Source organism: Podarcis liolepis (genome assembly GCF_965112155.1).
Source record: "Podarcis liolepis genome assembly, chromosome: 15".
Classification (NCBI taxonomy): Eukaryota; Metazoa; Chordata; class Lepidosauria; order Squamata; family Lacertidae; genus Podarcis; species Podarcis liolepis.
The window spans coordinates 13,213,545-13,240,668 of record NC_139566.1 but is presented as its reverse complement, the minus strand read 5'-3'; the positions used below and the strand labels follow the sequence as shown (position 1 = coordinate 13,240,668).

Sequence of the window (27,124 nt, the reverse complement as noted above, 5' to 3'; positions counted from 1 at the left end):
GAGTATATTTTTAAAACATACATATTTATTTTTCAGAGGAAACAATAGTGTTTCTTTTAAACTAATTTTAATAAAAAAAAATTAATGGCTTTAACCCACCCTGGCATCTTGTGGTGAAGGGTGGGTTTAAAAGTTGAATGAAGAATGGGGATTTTAAAAAGTTACAGGTTAAGACAGAAAATGGACTTATGAAAGAACTCTGTGTGAAACTGGGAAGAGACAGATTCACCTGTTGCCAAGAAGGCGGGACAAGGGATTAAACCTATGGAAGTGCAGGCAACTCCCTCCTTGCCAGTGATGTAATGGTCCAGGGTCAAGGACTCCTCACTATTTCTGCAGCAGGGTCTCTGTCTCCAGCATCCTACAGCCGCCCAATCAGCATGAAAGGGGGTCTTTTTGGCCACTGCATGCTCCAAAGCTAAGCATTTAGGGTCGCTTCATGTTCAAGAGAACGGTGTGCAAGTTCTGTTACGTACAACGAAGCTTCAGGCCAAACGCAAGTCCCACTGAGAGAAGATATTGGAGCACTCCAAATCATGTACATGCACAGAAAATAGCAGATCTAGCTGAAAGGCACCAATAACTGCAACGTACCCCCCTTCATATTACAGTTGTGTAATTGCAAGATTATTGTACAATCTTAGAAGGGTGAGGGTGTGACTGTTCTGAAGGGACCCCACACTTCTGAATTTGCCACTGTGCTACTTTTCCTCGCCAGCAGGAGAATGCAGAGAAGCCACGGACATCAGTGTCGAGAAGTTCCTCTGGCGTGACCGCTGGCCCCACTGAAGAGGCACACAAGCCCCCACCTCCCCTGCTCCCCCCAACCCGGAGCCCCAGCGTAGTTCCCAGTCAAGGTAAGATCTAAAATAGGCCTCTATGTGGACGTGGGTGGCGCTGTGAGTTAAACCACAGAGCCTAGGACTTGCCGATCAGAAGGTCGGAGGTTCGAATCCCTGCGATGGGGTGAGCTCCTGTTGCTCGGTCCCTGCCAACCTAGCAGTTCGAAAGCATGTCAAAGTGCAAGTAGATAAATAGGTATCGCTCCGGCGGGAAGGTAAACGGCGTTTCTGTGCACTGCTCTGGTTCGCCAGAAGCGGCTTAGTCATGCTGGCCACATGACCTGGAAGCTGTACACCGGCTCCCTCGGCCAATAAAGCGAGATGAGCGCCACAACCCCAGTCGGCCACAACTGGACCTAATGGTCAGGGGTCCCTATGCTAGTCTATTGTACAGACAAGTTTACATGCAGGCATTTTTTTTTTTTTTTTGCCTAATGTGGGGCTTGAGCCCACAACTCTGAAATCTCATGCTCCACCAACTGAGCTATATTTCCTCTATTTTTTCAGGTTTTCCTTCCACTACTTGTGAATGGCTGGGGTTTTCTTTTCTTTTGTTTTTTTGCTTACCTTTTTATTTTGCCTATAGCCTTACAGCAACAGGGTGTCTTCTTTCTCCCCACCCCCAGCTTCCTGCCCCCCTCCAAACAATGGAGACACATTCCCCTGAACTATGCTGGGAAGATCCCCTGTGTTGCTGTGGCCTGGTGATTACCGGTTTGTGGTAATGCAGGGATGGGCTTTTCCACCGGTGGCACCATTGTCACAAAATGCTCTCCCTGCTGTAATAGGTCCCATCAGTATTGGCATGCCGCCGGCTCTTGAATACACACCTGCTTAGAAAAGCATTCTCCTGATCTCCTGAGTTGAACCTGCTCTTTTGACTGTTTTAAGGGGGGTGGGTTGTTGTACAATTTAATTGTGGGTGCTTCTCTTCAGTGTTTTGATGGAAGTGATTTATTCTATATTTATTTACTTTTACGGTCTTTATAATGCTTATCTTCCCATTGCTTTCTTCATGGTGCCAATTAACTCAATACAACGAATCACGTGTGGCTATACTTTTTATAATCTATTTTATACTTGTAAAGCCTTTAGAAGGCATTTTGGCAAGTAAGTGGCATATTCATTATTAAATGCTTACTAATATTAATATTATTGATCTGTCCGCTCCCAAGAACTGCCGGTAGCAGCCTTCTAGCAATAAACAAGTTCTAGGAAAACACAATTGGGGTTTATGCGGTTGGGGTTACTACTGCCACAATTGCTGTCTTTGCAGTGGGTACATTTTCTGGGAATGTGCCCCACTACCTCCCCATACTTTCCTGGACCCGTGTTTTAAGAACAAACTTCTAAAAGGATACCCTCATGCCCCTTTCGTTGTTTTAACTCCTGTTTCTCATTTCTTTCTCTCTCGCCTTCTCTCAACCCTGTAGTGCAAAGGGACGATCTGATTGCCAGCATCCTTGCAGGTAAGAAGACACTGTTGTGCCAACACCCTTGAAGATAGAATCCAAAGGTCCTCTAGACCAGCCTTTCCCAACCTTGAATCCCCAGATGCTGTTAGACTACATTTCCCATCATTCCTCTGTGCTGGTTCGGGCCACTGTGAGTTGTAGTGCAGCAACATCTAGGGACCCATAACTGGGAACAGCTGCTCTAGATCACTGATTTCTTAAACTGTGGGCCCACAAGCCCCGTTCAGGGTTGTCTGTTGCAGCCCAGTTGAACTTTTTCTGTCGTTGACTCTTGTGCTTGACTTACTTCTTTGGCTAATGGAGACCGAGGCCATTTTGCCCAGGCAGGGCCAGTGTGGCATAATGGTTAGAGTGTTGGACTAGGACTGGGGAAAGACCCAGCTTCAAATCCCCACTTGGCCATGAAGCTCATGGGGTGACCTTGGGCCAGTCATGCTCTCTCAGCCTAACCTAACTCACAGGGTCATTGTGAGGATAAAATAGGGAAGGGGAGAAGAGTGTGTGCTGTCTTGAGCTCCTTGGAGGAAAGGCAGAATATAAATCTAATTATAAATACAAATAAATAAATTATCACACAGGCTAACAAGACCCTGTCCTAGAATCTGAGATTCTCATAATGCGATGCTGGTTTTGATGCCAGTGCTGGAAAACAAACTGTCGTGAAAATATAAGTTGTGAATGTTTTTTATTTGTATAATGCCATATTTTTCCATGTATAAGACGCCCCCATGTATAAGAGGACTATTTTTGAGGACTCCAAATTAAGGAAACACCCCTCAGCACTATCCATGTATAAAATGAGCCCCAATTTCAAACCTAATTTTTTAATTAAAAAAAATCCCTAGTTTTATACACGGAAAAATGCGGTAATTAACCCATCTTCCAAGACCCTCATCGATTTTCAAGTGGGGGAAGGAAAAGTCTTGAACTGCTACTGTGGATTTCAAAAATAAACCTGCCTTATGGTGGAACCACAGACAGTCATTTTTAGTTCTCTCTGGAATCAAGTTCCTAGTCCTTTTGACTCCAGAGAGAAACTTGAAAACGTGTGGACAGGGGCAGGTGGGAACTGCCTTGCGCTGCACGTGCTCTCTCTCACCCCCTTGTTGTTGGACGGGGATTACAGTATTCTGTAACCCATTGTGCCTGGGTGGGTGTTTTGGGGGGTATCTTCCAGAAGTGTCCCCCCAGTCCCTGGAGGAGCTGCGCCAGCACAAGTCCTTTGTGAAGCTGCTGAAGAAGCAGTACCGTGAGCTGAAGGAGCTCCGGCGGAAGCACATGAAGAAGATCTGCAGCCAAAACAAGAAGCAGAGCGCCCAGTTCTCCCAGGGGGAAAAAAGCCGGTTGCGCAGCCAGGAAGGGTGAGAAGGGACTTGCTGGGGCTCATGCGTCCGTGGCTAGAAGCGGGAGAGCTGCCTTCATGGGAAAGTCTTGCTGCAGCACACTAACAGAGGGCTCAGCCATACTTCACTTGCCTGAGAGGTTTTCTGCAGCTTTCCCCACAGAAAAAAACAGAAATCCACAGAATTGCTGTTTAGTCCAATTCAGTGATAAACCATGACTTTTCTTAGAGGAAAGCAGCAAGGCATTTCTCGGGGGTCTCTTCCAATTCTACAGTCCTGTCGCTCTGTGCAGCTAGAGCCAGCCAGATCTCAGACCAGGGATGGGGATTGGAATAAGCAGAGTGCAGGCTGGTTTGGGGATGCCATTAGAAGAGGAATGGACAAGTCGAGGGTTAGGACAGAGTGGCAGGGCAGAGGCAAAACTGCTTGAAGCCCTGCCTAGAAAGCATGGGGAAAGCAGAAAACTGCTCGGAGCCCTGCTTTCTGGGCCTGGGACAAGCAGATGTGTGTGTTGGCTCTGTCTGTGATTGGCTCTGCCTACTTGTAGGGCTCCCCCCCTCATCTAGATAGGTAGCAGCTGCCTTTGAACTTGCCCAAGAGGCAGGATTTTACTGGGAGGAAAAAGGGGGGGACGGTATATGACCCCACCCCCAACTCTCTTCCACCTGCTTGGTTACTCGACAGAGTGGTGCATGCGTGGGGCTGGTGACTGGGAGTGGCCGCCGGGACCACATAACACCGGTCCTGAGAGATCTGCATTGGCTCCCAGTACTTTTCCGAACACAATTCAAAGTGTTGGTGCTGACCTTTAAAGCCCTAAACTGCCTCAGTCCTGTATAACTGAAGGAGCGTCTCCACCCCCATTGTCCAGCCCGGATGCTGAGATCCAGCGCCAAGGGCCTTTTGGTGGTTCCCTCATTGCGAGAAGTGAGGTTACAGGGAACCAGACAGAGGGCCTTCTCGGTAGCGGCACCCGCCCTGTGGAACACCCTCCCATCAGATGTCAAGGAAATAAGCAGCTATCTCATTTTAAAAAGACACCTGAAGGCAGCCCTGTTTAGTGAAGTTTTTAACATTTAATGCTGTATTGTTTTTAACACTCGATTGGGAGGTGCCCAGAGTTGCTGGGGAAACTCAGCCAGATGGGAGGGGTATAAATAATAAATTATTATTATTACTCATTCCTTGTTGACTTTTACTGTGTGCTCCCCGTTCTGCTTGAGCTTGTGCTCGGCAGTCTTTACCCTTTCTTGCCAACTTGCGCCTCCTGACATGCTGCTCTTTGCCTTCCCCCTGTAGGTCTCAAAGTTCTTTGGAGCTGGATCAGGAGTGCCAGATGCAAGGTCTGCTGCAGCTGCGGGAGGTTCAGCACCAGCTGGAGAGGGACTGCAAGCGAGAGCACCTGCGCCAGGTGTTTAAAGGCGGGGCAGGGCTTCAAATAGTGGGCTCTAAGCCGGAGGTGCTGTGGGTGTCCATATGTTGTTGTTGGACTCTTCTCACCCCAAGCTAGCATGGTTGGGGATGATGGGAGCTGAAGCCCAAGAGCACCTGCTGGCCCTGAGATTCAGCGTCCCTGTTCCCAAACCACCCTGTCCCTGCTGGGAAAGTTTGTGTGCGCGCACAAAGGTCAATTGCACAAAGACCTTGAGATGTCTGAGCGGGTGGTTCTGTGTCTTGTAGTGCTGAGCTCTAGTTTCGGCCTTTTTAAAAAAAAGAAAGAAAGAAATGATTCCAAGTTTTGTCCTCATGTCAAAATCTGTGCTCCTGTGGTTCTGCTCGTACCCAACAGAATATTAAAAGCACAATAAATGTCATACATTAAAATCTCACTTTTTTGTGTGCCTCCTCCACAAGAGGTTCGAAGGGTGGTAACATGAGAACGGGGCCTTTTCTGCTGTGACTCCCCACTTGTGGTTTGCTCTCCCCAGGGACGCTCCCCTGGCACCCTTTCATTATATATCCTTAGGTGGCAGTGAAAACGTTCCTCTTCTAATTAAACCATCTATGGTCTTTTAAACCATAGGTGAGAGCTAGGAAGATTAAGAAGAAAGAACTAGATGGGCTAGCAGCCAATTGAAATGGGGACTCTAATTTGCACTTTTTTTTTTTTTTTTGAGAATTACTTTTTATTCTGTGTAATAAGAAATGTTGGTGGATTTGACTATGGTTTTACTGCACATAAAGCGACTGCTGTATTTTTCCCCCTTTTACCCTTCTTTGGATGTTGCCATGGCCTTTGGCTAGCGCAATATGTAAGTAAGTAAATCAAGCAAGCAAGCAAGCGAAAACAGTTGTTTTTAATTGTTGCATTGTTTTATTATTTTTGTCAACCACTCTGGGATTTGTTTATTTGTTTACAAACAACCAGTATATCAATTTTTAGAAGATAATAACAACAGACACACCCTGGGCCCATTTTAAAGGTAAAGGTAAAGGGACCCCTGACCATTAGGTCCAGTCGTGACCGACTCTGGGGTTGTGCGCTCATCTTGCTCTATAGGCCGAGGGAGCCGGCGTTTGTCCGCAGACAGCTTCTGGGTCATGTGGCCAACATGATTAAGCCACTTCTGGTGAACCAGAGCAACACATGGAAACGCCGTTTACCTTCCCGCCAGAGTGGTCCCTATTTATCTATTTGCACTTTGACGTGCTTTCGAATTGCTAGGTTGGCAGGAGCAGGGACCGAGCAACGGCAGCTCACCCCATCGCGGGGATTCGAACTGCCGACCTTCTGATTGGCAAGTCCTAGGCTCTGTGGTTTAACCCACAGCGCCACCCATGTCCCTGGGCCCATTTTAAAGGAATATTAATTCCTGTCCCCATTTCTCTCCCACCCCGCTGCCCCCGTCCTTGCCTCAGGCCCAGCAGCGCTTGAGAGAGATTGCCCGGGATTGCCAGGCTGCCCAGCTGAAGAAGTTGAAGGAGATGAGTGAAAAGTGAGTACTGGCGTGAGGCAAAATGGGAGGGGAAGCAGCAGCCTCTCTTGGGGACTCTCAGGGGCTGTTCCGCCTCCTCCAGATGCTGCCTGCCTTTTTGATAGGAAGCTGCCTTAAGACAGAGTCAAACTGAGGTCCCACCTAGCTCTGTGCTTGTGGGGACCTTCTCATCCTCCTGAGGTTGTTGGACTGCCGCTCCCATCATGCCTGACCTCTGGACATGCATGCTGAGGCTGATGGGAGTTGGAGTCAAGGCTCCCCATCTCTGGTCTATGCTAAGTGGAAGCAGCAGTTCAGGGTTTCAAACTGGAGTCTTTCCCAGCGGAGGGTTTGCAGCTTTCTGCTTGCAAAGCAGGTGCTTCACTGCTGCTCTGCTAAAGTAAGATTCTAGTCCTCATTGTTCTGAATGAAATACCTAATCAAACAGTAACTTAGGAAGCTGCCTTATATCAAGTCAGGCCATCGGTCTATCTTGCTCAGTGTTGTCTACACAGACTGGCAGTGGTTCTCCAGGGTTTTAGACAGGAGTCTCTCCCGGACCTACCTGGAAGTAGCGGTGATTAAAGCTGGGACCTTCTGCTTTGCCACTGAGCCCATGACCATTCTTTCCCTCCCTGCACCCCCAAACCTTTGGTTAGAGAGAAGAAGGAGCTTCAGAAAATCCTGGACCGGAAACGACACAACAGCATCACTGAAGCCAAATCCCGGGAGAGGAAGAGCAAAAAGGATGTGTGAGTTGAATTGGCTCGGGGATGGGTTGGTTTCCTTCAACTGCTTTCTAGGGCTGCTTTTCCCGTAAGATCAAAGCAGGCGTGTTCTTCTTTTTTGAAAAAATCTAAACCAAAATTAAACCTAAACTGAGATAAATGGAGAGAAACAGTATGCTCAAGTTCATAGTGGTGTCTTAGATCACATCTTTAAAAATAAATAAATAAATTATTCAGTTTCCATTTTATAATATTTAAATACATCCTCAACTTCCCTCCCTCCCGTCTCTTGGTTTTCAAAATTAATCTTTATATCATAGCATTTATACATTTTCCTATTTACATTTCAGTCATTCAGAATGTCAGTTTTTAAATAAATACAAAAAAGTAGGAGCAGTTATCGTTACAAGTCTTCTTACAACCCTGCTAGTGTTGTTGTCTTAGATCACATCTTAACCATACGTCCGAAGAACCTTTATCTCAAAGAATTTTCTAAAGACTGGAGTAAATTTGTAATTTATTTAAAAGACCACTGCAAACAGTTAAAATCTTTGGCAGAGATGTAGTGACACTTGTAATGTGGAATTATTTATGGCAATTATGGTTATATAATAGATGTGTAATGGTAAAAGATGCAGCAAATTTAAACTTAGGAACTTAGGAAATGAGGTCTGAAGGTTCAAAAGAACCTTGTCTTTCAATGTCTGAAATGGTTGTGTTTTATATGTATAAAATTATCAAAAACCCAATAAAAAATTATAAAACAAACAAACAAAAAACAAAGAATCTTCCCTGTCACTCCCACTCACCAGTCCAGCTTAGTTGTAGTTTCCGAGTCACCTTCAAAGATAGCCCCATGTTGTACGCCAGGGGTCAGCAAACTTTTTCAGCAGGGGATGATCCACTGACCCTCAGACCTTGTGGGGAGCCAGACTATATTTTGGAAAAAAAAATACAGTGGTGCCCCGCAAGACGAATGCCTCGCAAGACGAAAAACTCGCTAGACGAAAGGGTTTTTCGGTTTTGCGTTGCTTCGCTAGACGAATTTCCCTATGGGCTTGCTTCGCAAGATGAAAACGTCTTGCGCTTTTTTAAAAAAGCCGCTTGAAGAGGCGCAGTTGCGACGGACCGTGCTTCGCAAGACGAAAAACATCGCAAGACGAAAAGACTCGCGGAACGAATTATTTCCGTCTTGCGAGGCACCACTGTAATGAACAAATTCCTATGCCCCACAAATAACCCAGAGATGCATTTTAAATACAGTAAAAGGACACATTCTACTCATGTAAAAACACGCTGATTCCCGGACCGTCCACGGGCCGGATTTAGAAGGCGATTGGGCCGGATCTGGCCCCCGGGCCTTAGTTTGTATACCCATGTTGTACGCATTGCATGCCTTCTTCATTACAGACTAGTCCAGTGGGTGACACTGGCTTTCTGCGTTCTCTTCCTTAGACTTGGCATTGCTCCTCTCAGCAGGGAGGAGAATAGATGCAAAGCCAGGAGGATTAGGCTGTATCTATCATTGGCTCTGGCTCCACTTATTATTGGTCTTTCTGCCTTCTGCCATAGCAGCCCCAATGGGCACCTGCCACCCCAGCTACGGTTTGCAGAAGCGCACAATTTTTAAGGGGCAAACCCTTAAGGGCATGGGAGGTGCTGGGCCTCAAGCGTCGGGCCATGTTCTTGAAAGCCCATCTCACCAGAGCTGGAAGACCCCAACCTGGGTTGCTTGGAAAGGTGGTGGAATTGCCAGTTCTGCTTTGGTTTACGGCTAGTGTCTTGTGCTTGTTTGTGTGGAGAGGACAGGAGTTTTTTTATTTGGAAACAGGGGGTTATCTTCTCATCCTGAAAAGGCTCTTTGTCTTCCCTCAGGGAACTGACGGAGATAAACAGGAGACATATCACCGAGTCGGTGAACTCCATTCGCAGGGTGAGTTTCCCATTCCCATTTTTATTCATTTTTCAATTATTATTATTATATTTCTACCCCACCTTCCTCCAAGGCGCCACATGTTGTGAGGGTAAAACCAGGAGTTACCACAACTCTGTGAGGTAAGTTAGGCTGAGAGGCAGTGACTGGCCCAAGGGCATACAGTGTCCGTTTACTTTTATAAATTGGACATTAAAATAAAATGAATTTTATTTTTATACACACACACACCACTTGGTTATAGAAATAATAATAATAATTTATTATTTATACCCTGCCCATCTGGCTGGGTTTCCCCAAACCTCAAAGCTGTGTCTAGTAGGGGATTTGAACCCTGATCTCCCAGGTCCTAGACCAACACTCTAACCACTACACCACACTGGCTCTTGAGTCCAGATGGCACTCTTGAAATCTTACCTGCACTTTGCAACTCCCTCACTTTGGGCAAGCCACCCCTGTCATCTTTTTGGCACCTATTGAAGACCTTCATTTTTCAATGACCCTTTTAAGTGGAGAAAATTTTATCCCATTCTTTATCTGTGCAGTACTGTATTGGATTTGAAATTGTTTTGCCTGTGAATTTGTGTGTTTGTGTTTCTTTTGTAAGTCTTTATTGTCATTTTCAACATGCACAGCAAGTAACATACAACAGTAGTGTTGGTTAGAAATGTTTTTTTTATTGCTTGGGAACTTTTCACATTAATTTGTTTTCACGTATGAAAGTGTTATTGCTATCATTTATTTATTTAGTACATAACCCAAAAGCATTTTTAATGGATGTTTTATTTTTTTTAAAAAAAATGTGTTTTTTGCTATTTTGATTGTATTTTTATTCATAAAAGTGTTTATATACTGTTATCTCAATGGATAGCAGTATATAAACACTTTTGGACAGCTACAAATACAGTGGTGCCTCGCAAGACGAAAAGAATCCATTCTGTGATTCTCTTTGTCTAGCGGTTTTTTTCGTCTTGCGAAGCAAGCCCATTGAAGGATTAGCGGATTAGCGCTATTAGCGCTATTAGAGGCTTTTAGAGGCTTTTAGCGGTTTATCTGCTGATCGGATCAGCTGATAAGCGGCTTATCGCTATTAGCGCTATGAGCGGCTTTTAGCTGCTTTTAGCGGCTTATCTGCTGATCGGATCAGCTGATAAGCGGTTTAGCGGCTTAGAAAAAGGGGGGGAGGGGAAAAAAACCAGCAGGAACTCGCAAGACATTGTCATCTTGCAAAGCAAGCCCATAGGAGATTCGTTTTGCGAAGCACCTCCAAAACGGAAAACTCTTTCGTCTAGCGAGTTTTCCGTCTTGCGAGGCATTCGTCTTGCGGGGCACCACTGTATGAGTTTGACCAAGCTGCGGGAGGCAGTGGAAGACAGGAGTGCCTGGCATGCTCTGGTCCATGGGGTCACGAAGAGTCAGACACGACTAAACAACTAAACAACAACAACAACAACTGCTATCTCATAAAAAAATATGAGGGTGATCTGTTCAGCAACAATAAAACCGCACAACCCACCCCAGTTAAAACCAGCTGTAACAAAATCTTAAGGGTCAATTTATAAGCAGGCAAAAGAGGGGCCCCAGCATGCCTTTCCTGGGAAGCTGCTCCATAGAGTAGGCATCACCACCGAAAAGGCCCTTTTGCTCAACTCCGTAAACAGCGTTACTCTTGGCAAAGCAAAAGCAAGGAGAGCTTCACACTGAGCACAAATCCCACACGTGTATGTAGAAAAAGAGACAATTCCTGCGATAACCCTGATTCCCAGGTTGTAAATTTAGAACATCCAGAACTGGCATTTTTTATTTATATATATATATATATAAATGAGCCTGGAAACAAATCACAATCCAATTATGACCTAAGAATGGTTCATCCTGCCAGCCCTGGACACACAAGTTCTGGCCGCTGCTTCCTCAGCTCGTTAAAGTTTCTGGACCATCTCCAAGTGTGGGTGCATTACAGGGGTCAGACCTGGAAGCATCAAAGGCAGGAATGACCAAGGAGGGGTCGGCCTTATTTTCCCCAGGAAACACTGTAGCTTGCAAGCCTGAGCGAACTGGTGAAACAAGAGCCATGTTAACGGTATCCCTGCTTCACTGACTCTGCTTTCCCTTCCATCCCAAAGCTTGAGGAAGCCCAGAAACGGCGCCAAGAGAAGCTACTGGCAGGACACCAGGGGATACTACAGCTGATTGAGGACGAAGAGCCACGGGTGAGTGCAGCAAATGCTTCTGGGCTCAAACCCACAACTCTGAGATTAAGAGTCTCATGCTCTTACCTGGGTTTTTATTTTTCAAGTTGTCCATTGGAAAAATTCCAGAATGTATATTTGGGTGTTTGCCCACGCCTCCTCCCTAGGTCATAATCCCCTCATCCAACATCCCAGAGGGAACTCTGGGAAATGTAGTTCCGTGTGAGGGGAGTAGGTGGGAAGAAACTTTTCTCCTCCTCTCAGAATGGAGAACTTGGAGTCATACAACAAAGCTAAAAGATTCAGGACAGGCAAAAAAGAAGTCCTCCTTCACACAGCGCATATGTAATGTCTGGAATTCACTGTTCCAGAAGATACGGCAATGGTCACCAGCTTGAAAGACTGGTTAGAAAAATTCGTGGAGGGTGATGCTATCAGTGGCTACTAGCCATGATGACTATGTTCCCCCTCCCCTGTTGAGGGCGGTAGTGTGCTTCTGAATATCTCTTGCTAGGAATCGCAAGCGGGGAGAGTTGCTCTTGAACTCGGGTCCTCTTCTTGGGTTCCTGTAAGCATCTGGTTGGACACTCTGAGAAAAAGATGCTGGACTGGACGGGCCATTCGCCTGATCCTGCGCAGCTTTTTATTGCGTTGTTTTCTTAGGTAAACATGAGAGAAGACCTTTTCTTTTGAAAGAATGGCCGTAGGGGCAGGGGATGGGGAGCCCAGAGGCCAAATACACCCCTCCAAGCCTCTCTCTCTGGCCCTTAGACGTCTCCCCAGGCTTCACATCCTCCTTCAGGGCTTTTCCTGCCTGGAATGAGCTCTTGGGCTCTGATAATGCCTCTTGTTTGTGCGGATGGAGGATAGAGGGCAGGGTATGAATGTGTGTTTTTGTGTGGAGACGAACCTCCTGCTCAAAGGTGAAAATCTGTGTTAGTTGCTGTGCCTGCTTTTGCCTCTGGCCCCAGCCACCACTGCCCTGTGGCCTTTGGTAAACAAAAAAGGCAGGCTTAAGGCTGATGCTTCCACCTTCTAGGGCTGCTTGCCAAGTCATAAAGCGGCTGCGTCTTCCCGTCACCTGGCAGCCACCCAGCCGGAGAGCACTTTCTGCGTTTGCCTGCGCCAAAGACCTCCCATTGTTGAGCCAATTTAAAGTGTTAACACGCAGGCAGCCTGCAGGCTGAGGCCATCGAGGAAGCGCTTCCAAGTGGCCTTGCTTCCTACCCAAGCTGTAAAGCGTTTGCAATCTGCTGAACAGCGTGAAGAGCCTTCCCACTGACTCCAGCAGCTCCTGAGAGTGTGGGTCCTTCTCTCTCTCTCTTTGGTTGTGTTTTAGGCTCCAAATCTTCTGTTTCTAGGGTTTTATGAATGGATGGTGTTACAGAGTGTTTAGGATTGGTTTCTGTTGTGTACGCAGTTGTGTTTGCTAACCGTTGCTTTTCTTCTATGAATTCAAGTTGTATGTTCATTCTGGCTATAGGTTCTCAGGCCTCGGGAACGTTCCCATTTTTGTGTGTGTTCACAAGCAAAAATGGGCTGCCAGAGGACGATTAAAAAGATAGGGAGTTGAGTCCATTTAGCCAAGTATCGTCAACACTGACCGGCAGTGGCTGTCCAGGGTTTCAGACACGGCGTCTCTACCAGCCTTACCTGGAAATGCCAGGGATCAAATCTCAGGCTTTCTGCATGCAGGGCAGATGCTGTACCACTGAGCTATGCCGCTTTCCCAATAGGAACATAGGAAGCTGCCTTATATTGTGCCAAACCGTTGGTCCATCTAGCTCTGTACTGTCTACACTGACTGGCAGCAGCTCTTTGGGGTTTTAGACAGGAAGTCTTTCCCAGCCCTACTTGGAGTTGGCAAGGGATTGGACCTGGGACCTTCTGCACACAGAGCAGATGTGCTAGCACTGAGCTTATGGCTCTTCTCCATGCTGTAGGAGCTGCCCACCTACCAAAGGGATGGCAGCCTAATTATCACCCCCTGCATAGAGACCTGAAATGCAAATTTTTAGCAGCCTTCATTCTCACTCTGTGTGTTTGTGTGTGTGTGAAGGGTGGCCCACCCCCTTTTGCCACTGGAGGCGAAGTGGGAATTGCTGCCTCCTGTGCCTGCCCACCGTGCCCCACTTCCGCTACCGCCATCGCACCCCGACTCTCACAAATCCCAGTGCGAATCTGGCGTGCTCCTTCAAGTCTTGCCATTCACTTGACTTCTGGGGACGGGGAAGGCGAGCAGCGGTGCCACTTGTGAGAAAGCCTCTCTGCCACCGGTGGAAGTGGTGGAGCGGGCGGGCATAGCGCCACCCCTTGAGTTTTGTGAAATGTTAGAAACGGCTTGTAGCAGAGATCGGAGCGTGTTCATTTCTCTCTCCTCCTGCTTCTCTCCTTTCTCCCTTTCCCCATCCCCCCCCCCAGTTGGCAGCCCAGTTGGAGCGCGAGTGCGAGCTGGAGGGCCTCATCCTGCCTCAGGAGATCCGCCGTTACCTGCAGGAAGAGCTGGATGGCAGCGTCAGCAACGGGCACCCCCCTGGGTCTCCCCTCAGCCCCACCCCTCCCGAAGAAGACCTGACCGTCTTGTGAGACTTGGAGGAGGACACCCGGCAGTGGCCGCAGTGCTGATGTGCACATGCGCACGCGCGAGAGACGGGAGGCATCTTTGGGGCATTTCCTGCCGTCCCAGGGCTTGTTAAAAAGTGTGTCACGGGGCAGAGCCTATGGAAGAAAAACACACACTAAAGGCACTTGGCTTCCCCCACCCCCTTTCCTTAAAAAAAAAAAGCAAAAAGAGCAAATGTTTTTATTTTTTTAAACTATTTGTTTTTTTAATTCATTAACTAAGTGCAACTTGTCTTCTCCCAACCTCTCGGTCTGTGCTTTTTGAAGCTGGGAAAAAGACTTGCGGGAGGAGGAGTGACTGGTGAGGGCTAAAGTATCAGGCAACCCTGGCGCCACCAACATGCATTCATGCGCACCTCACACGTCGTGGGGGGCGAGATGGGGAGGATGGCAGCTGATGGCGGCCTCTTTTGTGTTTTTTTCCCTTTTAATGCACTATCTAGGGAGGGTGGGATCTCCCATACTCCCTGCTCGCCAATACTTTCCCCCCCGCAGAGGGGAAGGAAGCAAAAAGGGCTATTTTAAATATAAGATCCTCCTCTTTAAAAAAAATAAAAACGATGGAACATGTGAGGGGGAAACCTGTGGGAAAACACCTCCACTCTCCCCCAGAGGAGCGCGGCTGCCTGCACATGTAAAGCACATGACTTCCCCAAAGAATTCTGGGTACTGTTGTTTGTTGAGGGTGCAGGGAACTAGTCCTCTGTGAGGGGGCAAACTATAGCTCCCAGGATTCTTTAGTGGATGTTGTGCACTTTACCGTGTGGATACGTGTGACTGATCCACCAGGGCTTTTCTCACCAAAGGAGAGCCAGGCCTCCATACACACTGTACATTTAGAGCATGATTCCCTCGCCTCTGAGAATCCTGGGAATGGTAGTTTACCCCTCTCTAATCTCCATTTCCCAGCACCCTTAACAAACTATAGTTCCCAGGGTTCTCTTGGGGAAGTCATGCAGTTTAGATCTTATGGTATGTACACAACCTGTGTAGGTTTCTCCCTCTCATCCTTCCCCCCTTTCTATGGGGTGAGGAGCTTGGGGGGCGGGGAAGCGGTGGACAGATTTGGGAAGGCAATGCAACAAAAGGGCTAATTAAAAAATCCTGGGAGGCAGGTCCTTCGCTGCTTTGGGAGATGGGTGCAAAGAGCAAAAGGGGAAGGGGGGGCTTTTGTTCTGCCCATGTGAGGTTGTGGCAGGAAGACAGCCTAGAGCCCCTCTCTTTTTATTTCTTATTTCCTTCCTATGGATGTAATTTTCTTTCTTGCCTTAACTTTTTTTTAAACATATGTAATAAACGTGTAATTCAGTTGCCTTCTGTTTCTTCCTTGGCTCAGAGAAGGAATGGGGTGGTAGTGGAATAGATGGAAAAGATAGCTCCCCCCGCCCCGCTCTTCTTTTTCCTTATTAAGCCAGCTTTGTGGCTTTATTATCATCATAGGAACACTTGGCCCATGTCTTATCCTTGTAAAAGTCCAGACTTTTCCCGGCTCACTTCCCCTCGCAGAGTTACCATTCCCAGAGTGATTTAACAAGCAGTCCCTCGCCACAGTGAATGCTGGCAATTGCAGCTCTGTGAGGGGAATAAGGGGTCTTCTAACAACTCTTAGCATCCCTGACAAACCACAGTTCTCACAAGTCTTTGGGGGAAGCCATGACTGTTTAAAGTGGTATCATAGCACTTTAAATGTATGGTGTGGGTGTGGCCAAAGGTGGAAAGCGGGCTGAGCCTTTTTAAGCCCCTCCCCTCAGGCCAACCTCTCACACTCCACCCCTTTGTGACTCACTACATCTTAAAGGGCCAGCCGTCTGCCTGAAGACGGGCCTTCAATTCTCTAGTTTCCATTCAGGTGTACTTCCTGGACTGGGCAAGTCCTGTGGGAAGCATTGGAGTTGCTTAGGGGAAGGCACCTGTGAAGGTCTAGGCTTGTTTCCCAAACTTGGGTCTCCAGCTGTTTTTGGACTACAACTTCCATCATCTCTAGTTGGCAAGTTCAGTGGTCAGGGATGATGGGAATTGTAGTCCAAAAACAGCCGGAGACCCAATTTTGCGAAACGCTGGTCTAGACTGTGGCCCCATAGATCCAAGAGGGTCTTCTGCAAGCTTATGCTCCTCTCAGCTTTGGGTTCAGTGGTTTCCTGACGTCCAACAGAAAGCTCCGAACCCTGCACCTGGTCTGACACCTCAGCAACAAAGTCTGCAGCTTCTGGGAGATCTGTGGGTCCCAGCAGATGTTGCAGGGCTATGTCTCCCTTTGTCCCTGAACACTGGCCATACAAGGAGGTCCACAGGTTCCCCAGCCCTGTTAAAGAACAGCCCTCTGAAATATCTTAGGCTATGTTCACATGACCGCTTGCTCCAGTTCTAGGGTGATCCAACCCCTGTGTTTGAAGCCAAGTACTCACAATGTTAAGCACAGTTCCTCTGTATCCTGTGGCTTCCTGAGAAATACTCCCGTTCCTCAATCTGGTTTACGTCCAGTTAGAAAACCAAAGCCGCAATTAAGCAGCATTCAGGCAGCCTTTGCACGTATGCAGATGAGAACATTGGCGTTTGGTGCAGGGAAACAAACCAGATAATGGATATGGGGCAAAGACATCCCCCACTCTCTAGTCGTACAGCTGAGTAAGAAAGTGACTTGAAACATAGCAGGGAGCAACCTTGCTGTGTTTCAAGCCATGTAGCCTTAGTATAATTTGCACTCCACCTGGGACACTTGGAGGGGGGGAGAAAATAAAGGACGTGCACCTGTCCAAAACACCTGGTCAGAAACCAAGCCACACCTCCTTGAGTCACAACAACAGGAGTGCCTTAACCATGTCTTGCTTTTGGGATCCTGTAAATCCAGCAGCAGAAAAGAGTGGGATAAACAAAGTCCAGCTGGGTTAGGCCACCGTTTTCTCTGTGACCATCCTCTTGCCTGTTGGAAGTCCATAAAGACAAGTGAAGCCTGCCATCCCTCGGATAGGGCCATTTGTCTGGCTTGCAGGTAACCTTAGGCCCAAGTTTGGGAAACGCTATTTTTTTCTAAATAAGATGATAAACGTATATATATATATATAAATTAAAAAATGCACAGCTTTCTTGAATAAGTTTTAAATAGTTTTGTTTTGTTTTTTTAGAAAACACACGCACACAACACAACACAAATCCAAGGTAGCGCAGGCAACAGGACGTAAGAGGAAGGGCACATTTTTTGTTTTTTGGGGGGAAACCAGACAGCAGGCACGAGCAACAGGCAGGCACTGGTGCAAAAGACGAACGGGCAAGCATGGACACCAGAGTGACTTACAGAGACACGAGATTGTATGGGTCGGGGTCACAGGGGCTACCATGCAAACTGAGGCATGGGACGTACCAATGTCGGGGCCCCCCCTCCCCAGAGAGGAGGGAAGCACCATGCGCAGCGGCCGTGGCGTCTGGACAGGAGGAGGGGGGTGTCCACATTAAGGGACAAAGAAGGGGCAGACAATTGCATGGGTGCTGGAGGTTTGTGGGTTTTCTTCTTTTTAAATAAAAATAAAATAATTTCTGTGGGGGGCTTCCCCACCTTGTAAGTAAAATAAACTCAACTAAATAGAAATCTGAGTTCTGTACAGAAAAGGGGAGTCGAATACTAATATGGGGGAAGTTAATTTGGGAAGGGGGAGCGCTGTGCCGTGGAAGAGGAAGGGAAGGGAAAGGAAAGCAGCTATCCTAGATCTAGCTATATTTCTGTTTTTTGCTGTTTTGAGATTTTTGTGCTGTTCTGGGGAGTTTGTAAAGAGTGCAGGTTTTTCGGAGGGTATCGACTGTGCTTGGAACAAGGTAAACTGGCTGATTAGGATCCTTCTTCCCTTCTCCTATCTATTCTCGCTTGCTTTTTCCACCTTTCTCTCCCTCCCTCCCTCTCTCTCTCCCTGCCCCCACCCTTCTTTGGATCATTTGGCCAGGAACAGGAGGAAGATAGCACAAACCTCGACTTGCACCTAAAATTCCAGTTTTGCTGACATCATTACATTACCATCCACTGGGATGCAAAGAGCGCCCCATCTCTGTCGCTGCAAGAAACTGGCCAGGCTTAAGGGGAAGGACAGTGTGTCCAACTAACTGGTCCTCCAACACTTGCAAGGATAAGGATAATTGGCAGGGCTGGTCAGTATTTCCTCCCCCCCCCCATCCCACTGTTTTCTGAGGCTACTAATTCACCTAGGTCAGTGTGGAAAGGGGTCGCCTATACCCTGGCTCAGCCTCCTTTGAATCTGTTGCACCCCTAAGATGTGTCTAAAATCAGGGTTCTTAATAGCTTGGCATTTTCTCTCTCCAAACAGAGGCGGGCAACTCTGCCATCAGTCCATCGCAGAAGCCTTGGCCAGAATTCGACCCTGTAACTTTGTCCTGTTTTTGTTACCACCTTAGTCATTACTAGACCGCGTGGCTGGCGTCGGCCAAAGTCTTCACTGAACCGTTGTGGAAGTGAAGGTGTTCTCATGTGCTTGAGAAAAAAGGGGTCTCCCAACTTGGGGAGGGAGGGTTTGCCTTTTCCTTTCTCCCCCTCCACCCCCAAGTCATCCAGGGATCAGTGTCCCAAGGTTTGGACAGGGGCCTCCCCCAGGCCAAACCCGAAAGCGAATCTCCCAGTCTGCGCTTGTCTCTCAGAAGCCCTGAATGTGGCAGTAGGCTTCCAGGGCAGCCAGGAGGATGTAGACCAGCCATAGGCTCAGGAAGAGGAGGGTCGCCAGGATTTTGGGGTTTCGGGGACCGCCCAGTTCTCCGCCGATGGGTGCGCGGCGCCGGTACATTAACACCGCAATGCTGAAGAAGGCGAAGATGGTGAAGAGGGTGACGGAGAAGGCCAGGTTGCCGGGCTTCACGTGAAAGGGCTGGCCTTTGCTGGCCCAGTACCCGGCTGCGATAGTCCAGGCCACCCCAATGCCCAGGAAGACGTTGACTGCGTTGCTGCCCGTCACATTCCCAATGGAGGCGTCGGCGTGCTGGTCTTGGATGGCGGCAACTTTGCTGGCAAAGGTATCTGCAGAGACAAAAGGGCAGAAGGCGGTTGCAAAACAGATACTCTCACACTGAGCTATGGCCATGCTTCCTTCCAACCACATTGCGGCTCACCCAGGGTATCGTTTAATCCAAGGTTTCCCAAACATGGGTCTCCAGCTGTTTTTGGACTACAACTCCCATCATCCCTAGCTAGCAGGACCAGTGGTCAGGGATGATGGGAATTGTAGCCCCAAAACAGCTGGAGACTCAAGTTTGGGAAACCCAGAGCTAGGCAAACCAATATTTCGACTTGGTAGAAGATAGTTTCCTATGTTCCTGCCATACGAGGACCCATTCAAGGCAGGCAAAAGCCCTCAAGGAAAGTGCAGATCAGGGCTGCTGAGTGGGGTGTGACCTGGGGCAACTGGAGGGCCAAACAGAGCTTGGAGGGCCACGTTTCGATGCTAGGATTCTCCATTTCTCATCTAAGGGGTGAGTAAGTCTGTCGGAATTTTGGGAAGCTAAGGGCAGGGCGGACTTTTGTAACATGGCAGCCTAGTGCCCCAAGCAAGGGCAAGATTTGGTGCCCCTCCCATATTATTGTAGGTTTTATCATTATCAACATCATCATTTTGTGCCCCCTCGGCTAACCGCCCACACTGTCCTAAATCCAGCACTGCCACGGGTGCAGCACCCTGCGCCTTCTCAGGACACTGTGAAATCAGAATAAATTGTTCGAGCAGGAGGCAAATCTCCCAAACGAATGTCTCCATTTTCCCCCTTGCTAAGCCTAAAAAAAAAGTCTGCGAAATAAAATAAAGTAAAAATCTGTATTACACTGCTGTGCAATCGTACTTCCAATCCTCTCCAGAACCCTTCATTCTTTGCGACGTAATATATATTTGGGCATTTAAGCACTTTGCAGGGTTAGCTTCCCACTCTCCCTCTCTCAATATGAGATTTAGCCTTATCATCATTTCTCCACCAGCTCATCAAGACAGCAAGTTTTCTCCTTTCTAATCCTGTTCTCCAGACTGCCTGTTAAATACAGCCGCCTCTCTTCCCCGACAATCCTCTTGCCGTCGCCTCTGGCTTTGTCGGCCACATGTTCTGAGACGTGAGAGTCTCCTGCTCTTTCATCCCGAGCCATTAATATGAACCCAAGGCTCGCCCCCGCTCTGCTCACCCTAAATAGCAAGAGCAGGCTTAGGATTTGCTAGAGCCCCTGGTGTGTGTGCACGTCAGAAATCCAGTGATGGGAAGTGGAGGGCCAAAAGTTCCCCATCAGCCCTAACGACCTTCATTTGGGACAACTGATGGAAGTTCCTAGCTGCCAATATTAACAAATTAAAGCAATGGGGTAGCTCACAAGACTCCTAATCTCAGAGCCATGGGTTCAAGCCCCACATTGGGCAAAAGATTCCTGCATTGCAGTGGGTTGGACTGGATAATCCTCAAGGTCCCTTCCAGCTCTATGATTCTATGACTTAAAGGTAAAGGGACCCCTGACCATTAGGTCCAGTCGTAACCGACTCTGGGGTTGCGGTGCTCATCTCGCTTTATTGGCCGAGGGAGCCAGCATACAGCTTACAGGTCATGTGGCCAGCAGGACTAAGCCGCTTCTGGAGAACCAGAGCAGCGCATGGAAACGCCGTTTACCTTCCCACCAGAGCGGTACCTATTTATCTACTTGCACTTTGACGCAAGGAGCAGGGACCGAGCAACAGGAGCTCACCCCGTCACGGGGATTCAAACCGCCGACTTTCTGATCGGCAAGTCCTAGGCTCTGTGGTTTAACCCGCAGCGCCACCCGTGTCCCTTATTCTATCACTTACCTCCCAATAATTTACTCCTACCAATAGGGAACCTACGTAAAGACTCTATAATGGGCTCTTGGATATCCCATAAGGGAAAAGGGCAGATTTTGTTTACAACAGAGGGGAAGCACTTTGCAAAAGCAGCTCCTCTGGGGGCAAATTAAAATAAGGTTTGTGGGTTCCCTACCTCTGCAGTAGAAAAGGTGGGCTGGATCTGGAGATCTGGAGAAAGAGCTCTGATCTGTCTGCAGGACTGCAGAGCTAAAAACAGTGATTTTCTTCCTTGAGGCATAAGTGCCTCTTCCCTCTCCCCTCTATGCCCTTTTATTCTGGGTTGATGGAATTATATGGGTTTCTACTACCTAATAAACTAGAAGACAAAATAAAATACTTAACTTTGGGCAGGGACAGAGAGGGTGAAGGTGGTAACACCCACTTTTGCCTCTGGCTCCACCCACCACTGGTATGTGGCCCTCAGAAGGCTGCCCAAAGGGGAATGCGGCCCTCGGGCTGGCAAACGGTACCCCACTATGATTTATAGGATTGCTCCAGTTTATGATTAAAGCATATTCGTGCCCTACAGTGCAATCCTATATGTGTCTATCTTGATGTATGTCTTGCTGAGTTCAATGGGGCTTATTCCCAGGTAACTAAGAGAGGCTCACTGTTTGTGTGAGTGTGATTTATTGTAGAATTAGGCAAATTAAGGCTATCGATGGCTATTAGCTGTTGATAGTTAAAAATGCAAAGTCTATGTAAAGAGGGAGTTTGCCTCTAAATCCCAGGTGCTGTGAGACAAACCATCCTGGAAAGTCATTGCCTTGTCACACTCTGCTTATGCTGTTAAGTGTATGGATGGCGAATAGACCTCCCTGCTTCTTTGATTGCAGTCAAGAAAGCAGAAAAGTCTATCCACCACCAAAAGGCTTCTTTAATAGATTTTTTTAATTAAAAAAAATAATTTTTTGAAAATCAATAAAAAAAATTGTTAAAGGAGAGACTGGATGGCAGATAAACTGCTTTCTTGACTGGGATATCTTTTAGCTGATTTTAATGTTGTATTTTTAAAATTATTGAAGTCCTTTGTCGGCCCTGCCCTGGACTTGTTAGAGATATAAGTTGTCTGTGTGTTTGTAGAGACCTTTGGTCTAACCCAAGACAACAAAGGATAATAATAATAATAATAATAATAATAATAATAATAATAATATCCCTGTTGCTTTGGGATAGGCCAAAGGTATCTTCAAGCACCAAATCAATCTTTTATTTCATTTTATTTAGTCAATTTATATCCTGCCCCTCCTCCTGAATGAGCCCATGGTAGTAGCAATTATCGTTACTGTTACTATAATGATTATAATAATTACTGTTCCTATAATTTGGTCCTATGCCAAAGGCCAAGACTGTGTGTTCAAGTATTTCCTCAGCACATGACAGAAGCTGCACAATGAGGGATTTACCTCTGGGGAGGGAATGCCACAGTTTGGGGGCTACCACAGAGAAAGCCCTTCTCTCGGACCTTCCCCTACTTTCCTCCTCGAACATCTGAGGGCAGGGGAACTCCCAAGAAGGCCCTTCTGCCGATTTCTCCCCAGGGGTGGTCTGTGGGGAGTGAGCCAACCTTTCAGATACTCAGATTACATTAAGCAATGTCATGCCTATTTCAAGATAGTTTGGTGGCTTGTTTTGTTTTTAACTGGCCTGGCTAGTGTGCCTTTACAACAGTTTTAAAGAGGCAAAGCTTTTCAGGACAGTCAGAGGCAAGAAACCTGGATTCCTCCCAGCTGATTGGGGCCAAGAGAGCCCATGAAATACAATTTGCCCTGTGGCGGTTCCACCCTTCCCCTCACTGAGGTCAGTCCTGACCCTGATATGATCTGCCCCGCTTGCTGCCCCTCACTGACCAGGCACGGAGGTGCCCAGGGCCACGAATACCACGGCTGTGACAGAGTCTTTGAGGCCGATGGTGCAGCCAAAGTGAGCGGCCAGGTCTCCGGTGAGGGCGGTGAGGACTCCGATGAGGCAGATGGAGACAAAGAAGCAGGCCCAGCCGCACCAGTATTCGGTTGGCGGCACAAAGGCAAACAGAACTTTCCAGAAAACCGTCAGGAAGTGCATGATGTAGTCGAAGCAAGAGGGGAGGCGCTCCTCGCCAGAGTCGTCGTCCTCGTCGTCACCTGGAGGGAGGGAGCACAGAGAGACACCTTAAATTAATAGGGACGCCACCCGTCAACCTTAGCCAATCTCCCCACAGCTCCTAGTCTTTCTTCTAGCCTCCCTTTTGCTTACCTCATGTGAGTGTAGGGAGCGGGGAGGCAATTAAGGAAATTCCAATGGGGCAACAAAATCTCTTATGGTGGTGGGGAGAGCAGGCCCAGCAACAGTGGCTAGCCAAGTTAGACAATTGTCGAGGGCTCCAGGGGCCAGGTGTGGGGGCCCTTGGGGGCCTGACCCAGCTGCACTGCCATTTACCATCTTCCCTGCCAGGTCCATGGATGCTTTTCAGTGGCAGGTGGCTGTGCCGCTTTCACATGAGAGCCAAGCTCTACTCCCATCCCCAGTGGCTCGCTGCCATTTTAAGTTACCCAAAGGTCCCATCAAACCCATACATTTAAAGCTCATGGCTTCTCCCAAAGAATCCCAGGAACTGTAGCTTGTTAAGCTTCCTGAGAATTGTTAAAGGTAAGGTAAAGGGACCCCTGACCACTAGGTCCAGTCGTGGCCGACTCTGGGGTTGCGGTGCTCATCTCGCTTTATTGGCCAAGGGAGCCGGCGTACAGCTTCCGGGTCATGTGGCCAGCATGACAGCTGCTTCTGGCGAACCAGAGCAGCACACAGAAATGCCGTTTACTTTCCCGCCAGAGTGGTACCTATTTATCTACTTGCACTTTGACGTGGTTTCGAATTGCTAGGTTGGCAGGAGCAGGGACCGAGCAACGGGAGCTCACCCCGTCACGGGGATTCGAACCGCCGACCTGATCGGCAAGTCCTAGGCTCTGTGGTTTAACCCACAGCGCCACCCGCGTCCCTTGAGAATTGTTAGGAATACCTTAAAAAATAATAATCACAAAGTGGCATGGGGGTGGGGAGAACTGAATTTTAAGAATGAAAAAGAAAAAGAAAAAGAAAAAGAAAAAGAAAGCTGGGAGAAAACAAAATTGACAGCTTCACCCATCCCTGTCATGTAACTGCATTTTCTTGCATTCACCCCATGGCCCCTCTAGTGGGTTGCCTCTTCCACTGTGGAATATTTAAACCAGAAGTTCCTTGGGGCAGAGACCTGCTGTCTTTCCCCCCTTTTCTTATTTTTCTCATCGAAGTGCCTCTCACAGGGATGAGGCTACGTCTGAGCGTGTTGTGGCTGGTGACTGGAAGCATCTGTCTGTGGTGTTCAGAAGTTGGCTACGCCCTCTGTCCCAACATTCCTACCTACGGTATACCCCTCCGAAAAGGTCCATCTTCTTTCTTACCAGCACTGACGGTTACGGCACTAACAAACTGCTCCCTCCAGCTACTGCTGCCGACGACGAGGGCCAAGTTGGTCTTCTTTATTAATTTGTCCACAGTGCTCTGGAAAAGAGGGGTGTGGGGAGGTGAGAACTTTAAGTGGGCAGAAGGGGCTAGTCCCTGTGGATCTTCTCCCCCATACCCACCCCTTTCCACCACCACCAGTATTGCTATCCTCCTCCTCTTGGCTCTTCAGCACCCGTGGTCAGGGATGGCGTGGGAAATGTCATTGCATCTTTGGGCACCCTGCCACCCTGCCATCTGCCTAACCAGCCATGATGACAAGGGCACTGGAGCAAAAGGTGGCGTGAGAAACCGGGAGACAGATTCAAAGGAAGCAAATCTGTTTTTAATAAAGAACCAAGACGGACGTTTGCCCATCTCAGAAATAAACTTGTTATTATTAACTTATATATTCAAAGAGAGGGTGTCAGGGGTTCAGAGGGAATTCCAAAAGGCAAGTAAAGTGCCACGATACCAAAGGCACAATTCCTACATTGTGTGGAATGGACATCCAGACAAGGTGATATCTGCAGGAAGCCCTCACCTGCAGAGGACAGTGATCCATTGAGTGCATAAGGATGAGATGATAACTGACACAGGGACACCTCAATAACAGATTGTGAAAAACAGATAAGGCTTGGAGGCTGAACAAGATGTGAGGGCACTTTGTAGGCGGCAGATTCACATTTGGCAGGGTTGGATGTTTTGTGGTGGCCCAAAAGTCCATGGCAGGGGTTGAGCGGGTGAGGAAACAGAAATGTTTAAACTTCAGCTCCTTATTCTGGGGGATTCTCAGCCTCGGTTGATGGGCAAGGAGTTGGTTCCTGATTTGGTTCCTTATTCAAAAGCCCACGGGTTCTTTCAAGACAGCCTTTTTATTAAGCATTCATCCTGGTTTGCTTGCTCAGTGGCCAGACTATGTCCGGTCTTTGCTGAGCGTTTGTTCTGATTTGTTCATGCGGTAGTTATACGACAATGGGCATCCACCTTGCTATATTCTGATTTGCTTGCGGAATGTTTAAACATCTTCCTGTTAGTCATTCGTTCATCCCACACTTTTCATCGCATTTCTCTGTCACTTTCCAAACTGCAAATAGTCTTGTTTGTTTAAAAAAATCAATGGATGGGGGAAATTGGAGGCTGGCACACTAGCACAAATGGGGCACTGCCCATTTACAATCAGTCCAAGGGATGGCATTTGCTGGCAACTTCCTCCTCCTTAGTCTCAGTGTTTGTAGAACTCAGCAGGGAGGAGGTGGATGGGGGCAAAGCTAGAATTATTTGGTTCTGCCTGTCATTGGCTCTGGTGCCACCTACTGGTGGGCTCCCTGCCTTCCACCCAACCAGTCCCAATGGGCACCAGCCACCACTAGGAGGGGTCTGTGGATGCTGAGGTGTGAGGAGGGGAGTTGTGACTGAAATGTCTTTCTTGCTAGGGAGTGCCAGGTGAGAGAGTGTCTTCTTACCTTGAATTCGTAAGATTCCTCAATAACAACTTCAAGTTTGGTGTTCTCTCCAAGGCTAGGACACCCCATCTTGGCAATTGCTTCCTCTTCTCCATTAGGCAAGCGGTTTTCATTGGAGTCACCTGGGGTGAGATTGGGGAGAAAACAGACACATAGGGAGAGGCTGGAATCCCAACATCCCCTCTCTGCCAGCCTCCAGAAACCTCTTTCCAACTCTCTAACCTCCTCCGTCACCCACCGTCCTCAGTCCCCTTCCCAGTTGCCTCAATCCATCTCCTTAATGGCCCAAGGGTGCCTGCTTTCCTAACAATTTGGCCCCTCTGCCTTTCAAACAGCAGCCCAGCATGCAGAAAGTGAAGCTTCTATTATCACTTTATCTCCCTTTCATGAAAACCATCACCTGCTAAACTTCTACCTGCCAGCCTACTGTTTAAAAGCTGGGGAACAGAGGTAGGAAAAGAACTTGGCCATCTCTCTTTGTGCTCCCCTCCTTTTATTTTTTTAAAAAAGCAAAGATCATAGAACCCCGGAGGCAAAGCCTTTCCCCCACCAATTCGGCAAGTCGGTTAAATGTTGCTCTTGGACTTGAAACAACCGAGACAGCTCTGAGACATCATCCTGCAATCGTTTGAGCGTCACCCAAAAAGAGGACACAGTTTTGCATTAATTAGGACTGTGTTAATTTCAACTGTGTGCATGCCATACATTTAAAGCACATGACTTGCCCCTAAGAGTCCTGGGAACTGGAGCTTGGTGCTTGGAAATGCAGCTCTGTGGGGGGTAAACTACAGTTCCCAGGATTATTCAGGGTGGGGGGGCGGACAACAGTGTGTTCTAAATGTATGATGTGGACAATGCAAATTTAGACAGGGTGACTATAATTTGGAAAAAAAATCAGCACTTTTCATTTCTGCAGGGGGTTGGACTGGATGATCCTCAGAGTTCCTTCCAAATTCTATGATTCTAGGGAAGAGTGTGAGCCGATGATCTGATTGCCTGCTTAGTCTGCTGTCTGGCTTCTGCTCACTCCCTGTGGGTGGACAACTTCTCTCTCTTCTGAGGGTTCCTTATCTTTAAACTTACCTTGGATTACACAACCCTACAAATAAAGGGCTCCTCTGGTACCATGTCTTCCTTATGTCTTTCTGCCATAAGCTCAGGGGAAGGGAACCTCCTTCAGCCTGAGGGCCGCATTCCCTTCTGGGCAACTTTCCAGGGGCCACAAGCCAGTGGTGGGTGGGGCCACAGGCAAAAGTGGGCAGAGCAATGAATGTGAACCTGACCTTTGTACAGCAAGCTTACAAGACCTG

The 27,124-nt window shown here is 47.9% G+C and overlaps 2 protein-coding genes across 7 annotated transcripts in view; one reads left to right on the top strand and one right to left on the bottom strand.

Moving 5' to 3' along the window:
• PLCB3 (phospholipase C beta 3) overlaps positions 1 to 15,363 on the top strand; it is a 71,710-nt gene extending 56,347 nt beyond the window's left edge. The window contains exons 25-33 of one of the 2 annotated variants that reach the window (XM_083477508.1): positions 722 to 857; positions 2,276 to 2,311; positions 3,495 to 3,678; positions 4,960 to 5,071; positions 6,520 to 6,596; positions 7,235 to 7,327; positions 9,179 to 9,236; positions 11,363 to 11,449; positions 13,850 to 15,363. In XM_083477508.1, coding sequence (XP_083333634.1) covers positions 722 to 857; positions 2,276 to 2,311; positions 3,495 to 3,678; positions 4,960 to 5,071; positions 6,520 to 6,596; positions 7,235 to 7,327; positions 9,179 to 9,236; positions 11,363 to 11,449; positions 13,850 to 14,014 — 948 coding nt within the window. In that variant the 3' untranslated portion in view covers positions 14,015 to 15,363. Of the gene's footprint in view, positions 1 to 718; positions 858 to 2,275; positions 2,312 to 3,494; positions 3,679 to 4,959; positions 5,072 to 6,519; positions 6,597 to 7,234; positions 7,328 to 9,178; positions 9,237 to 11,362; positions 11,450 to 13,849 lie in introns of both variants that reach the window. The other variant, XM_083477507.1, reaches the window with a different exon arrangement.
• Positions 14,752 to 27,124, bottom strand: part of LOC310694472 (sodium/calcium exchanger 1-like) — a 31,404-nt gene continuing 19,031 nt past the window's right edge. For all 5 annotated transcript variants that reach the window (XM_083477523.1, XM_083477522.1, XM_083477524.1 and 2 more), the window contains 4 exons: positions 25,815 to 25,936; positions 24,309 to 24,408; positions 22,743 to 23,015; positions 14,752 to 19,061 (listed from right to left, as the gene is read on the bottom strand). In XM_083477523.1, coding sequence (XP_083333649.1) covers positions 18,685 to 19,061; positions 22,743 to 23,015; positions 24,309 to 24,408; positions 25,815 to 25,936 — 872 coding nt within the window. In that variant the 3' untranslated portion in view covers positions 14,752 to 18,684. The remainder of the gene's footprint in view (positions 19,062 to 22,742; positions 23,016 to 24,308; positions 24,409 to 25,814; positions 25,937 to 27,124) is intronic.